General features: G+C 48.8%; 1 protein-coding gene across 1 annotated transcript in view; it reads right to left on the reverse strand.

The window, feature by feature from the left end:
- Window positions 1-1,118, reverse strand: part of ASTN1 (astrotactin 1) — a gene marked incomplete at its 5' end in the record, with an annotated part of 26,426 nt that extends 25,308 nt beyond the window's left edge. Inside the window, one exon of the mRNA XM_010012170.1 lies at window positions 931-1,118. Coding sequence (XP_010010472.1) covers window positions 931-1,118 — 188 coding nt within the window. The remainder of the gene's footprint in view (window positions 1-930) is intronic.
- Between the last annotated feature and the right edge of the window lie 1,599 nt (window positions 1,119-2,717).

A 2,717-nucleotide genomic window follows, 5' to 3' on the forward strand; every position in this document is an offset into this window, starting at 1 on the left:
GGTAGCCACAAAGACCAAGACCACCATGGCAGAATGGGGCCAGCCTCTCATGGAGTGATACACCCTCTCAGAGGCAGCTGGGAATGGACAACAAAAAAACAGACAACAGCGCAAAATGTTTTTGGGGTTGGATTTGCCAGTGATTATTTTTTTCCTCGAGACTAATCAAGCACAAATAATGGAGGAGAAACCTGGCCTGGGGCTGCAATCTGGAAGAGCTATTGATGCTCTCATTAGGATAGGCACCATTAAACAGCCAGTTTGCAGCCTGGGCAACACATTGTCTCCAGCTAATTATCTTCCAATAGCACAATCCAAAAATTGTTGGATTCTTCAAACTTTTTCCAACGCAACAAAAAGATGCAACCAACAATCCACAGATCCACCTCCAACATGCACATCTCTGCCTTGCCCTCCTTTCTCTGACATAAAAACTTCATCCCCACATATGTGGGGGGAGGATGAGTGCTGTGCAGTCTCCATGCATGGGATGCTCTTGCTTATTGCACGCTGTGAAACCGCAGCCACAGGGCTGTGGCACTGACAAAAGTGGCGGTGACAGTGCCCAGTGGCACCATGACACCCGTTGTGCACCAGAGCAGCACGCATCGAGCATCATCCACTGGGCAAAGGGCTCCTGACAAAGTCAATGTGAATTAACCCTAGGTTAAGGTGGTTGAGACCTTCAAAGCCCTGAGCTCCCCAGGGATAAAGGCACTCTTGCAAACATATTTGTAAAGCAATGCAAATTAAGGGAGAGATTTAAAACAGCCCAATGTTAAAGCACCCTGCATGCAGTATGTTTAGAGAGGTGTCCAGAGCACCTTAACCAGTCCCCAAAAGGTGGGGAAATATATGGTTTTTCAAAAGCCCCTATACTTTCTGCAGGCTTCTGGACACCTAAACGGGGGCTGCCTTCCCATCACATACCATGACAGAGATGTGGAGGATCCTCAGCTCCTCCTCTGCTGACTCAGTCTGGGGCTCGTCTGTGGGGTCGAAGCCAGGCAGGTTGGGGGCCCCATCTTGGTGGTGGATGTGGAAGAGCAACGTGCCATTCTCCAGCCACTGCTGCCGCCAGCGCACCAGTGGGATGTCATCCGTGTTGCCCGAGATCTCTACAAAAGCAAAGCTGGTCACATGGGAAATGTGGAGGAGAGGAGTGATGGGAGACATTCACCTCTTCCCCCAAAATGAATGGAGGGAGTAAGCAACACACACAGCAGGCTCCCTCCAGTCACCTCCTGCCAGCACCATTACTGCCCTACACAACCCACAACCTCAAGGGTCAGAGTGGAGTAAACCCATATTTCTAGGTAAAATCCAGATGTGGATTCGCACCCACATGGGAAAGAAAGAAAATTGGCTTTGAAAACTCAATGTGATCCTGACTCCTGGCACAAAAGCCAACCTCTGTCAGGGTGTGAAGATGCTGCCAGAGTGGAGCCAAGCATGATGGAGAAAAAGGGGGAGAGGGAAGATTCGATCTGTATGTACAGGTTTTGGTATGAGAGCAAAAAGACAGATGTGGTGCAGGGTTAGAGCACTTACTGACAGCATCTCGGGGCCAGAGCTGGGGAGCCCAGCAGCATCCTTCCAGCCCTAATTTGGATGGATTTCACCCACATGCTTCATATTAAACACAACACCAGCCATGGGAGCAGAGGATATACGCTTCTCAGTGGCACTCATGGGATCATTGGGACCATGTCACAAGTTTCTGCAAACAGAAACTATTTCCAATCCTTTGTGAATGGAGAAACACACATTTGCTGCAATTGCACCTGCAGCACTGGCTGTAATCAGGGTGCATATTTTTTTCTATCTTCAATCATTTTTTACAGCTCCCCACAGAGGACTCAGCCCTAAGATCTGCAGGTGTGTCTGCACCTCCTGCCCAAACACCCTGACTTCCCCTAACTACCTTAACTTCAGGGTGTGGCAGAGAGCTGGGTGTCCTGGTTTCAGCTGAGATAGAGTTAATTTTCTTCCTAGTAGCTGGTGCAGTGCTGCGTTTTGGCTTCAGTCTGAGAACAATGCTCGTAACACACCAATGTTTTAGTTGTTGCTCAGTAGTGCTTACCCCAATCAAGGACTTTTCAGCCTCTCATGCTCTGCCAGTGAGGAGGGGCACAAGAAGCTGTGAGGAAGCAGAGACAGGACACCTGACCCAAACTGGCCAAAGGGGTATTCCACACCACAGCATGTCATGCCCAGGATATAAACTGGAGGGTGTTACCCGCAAGGCCCAGATCACTGCTCAGGTCGGGCTGGGTATCGGTCACTGTGTGGTGAGCAATTGTATTGGGCATCACTTGTGCTTATTGGGTTTTTTCCTTTCCCCTTATGGTTTTATATTCTCTCCCCTTGTTATTTCACTTATCATTGTTAATAGGAGTAGTAGCAGTAGTAGTTTTGGATTATACTTTAGTTATTAAATTGTTCTTATCTCAACCCGTTGGGTTTACAATCTTTCAATTCTCAGCCTCATCACACCCAAGGAGGGGGGAAGAAGGGGGTGAGAGAGTGGCTGTGTGGTACTGAGTTACCGGCTGCGTTTAAACCATGCTACTGGGCTGAGGAGTGACAGCAGCAGAGGACACCCAAGCAGAAGGAGCAGCTAAGAACATGAACACAACCCATGCCTCAGGACACTAAATGCTGAATCAAACCAAATTCACTTGGCTGACTCCAAAATTCAGGGACTTCCTACAGCT

This window comes from Nestor notabilis, unplaced genomic scaffold, assembly GCF_000696875.1.
Source record: "Nestor notabilis isolate BGI_N333 unplaced genomic scaffold, ASM69687v1 scaffold17843, whole genome shotgun sequence".
In the NCBI taxonomy this organism is placed as follows: Eukaryota; Metazoa; Chordata; class Aves; order Psittaciformes; family Psittacidae; genus Nestor; species Nestor notabilis.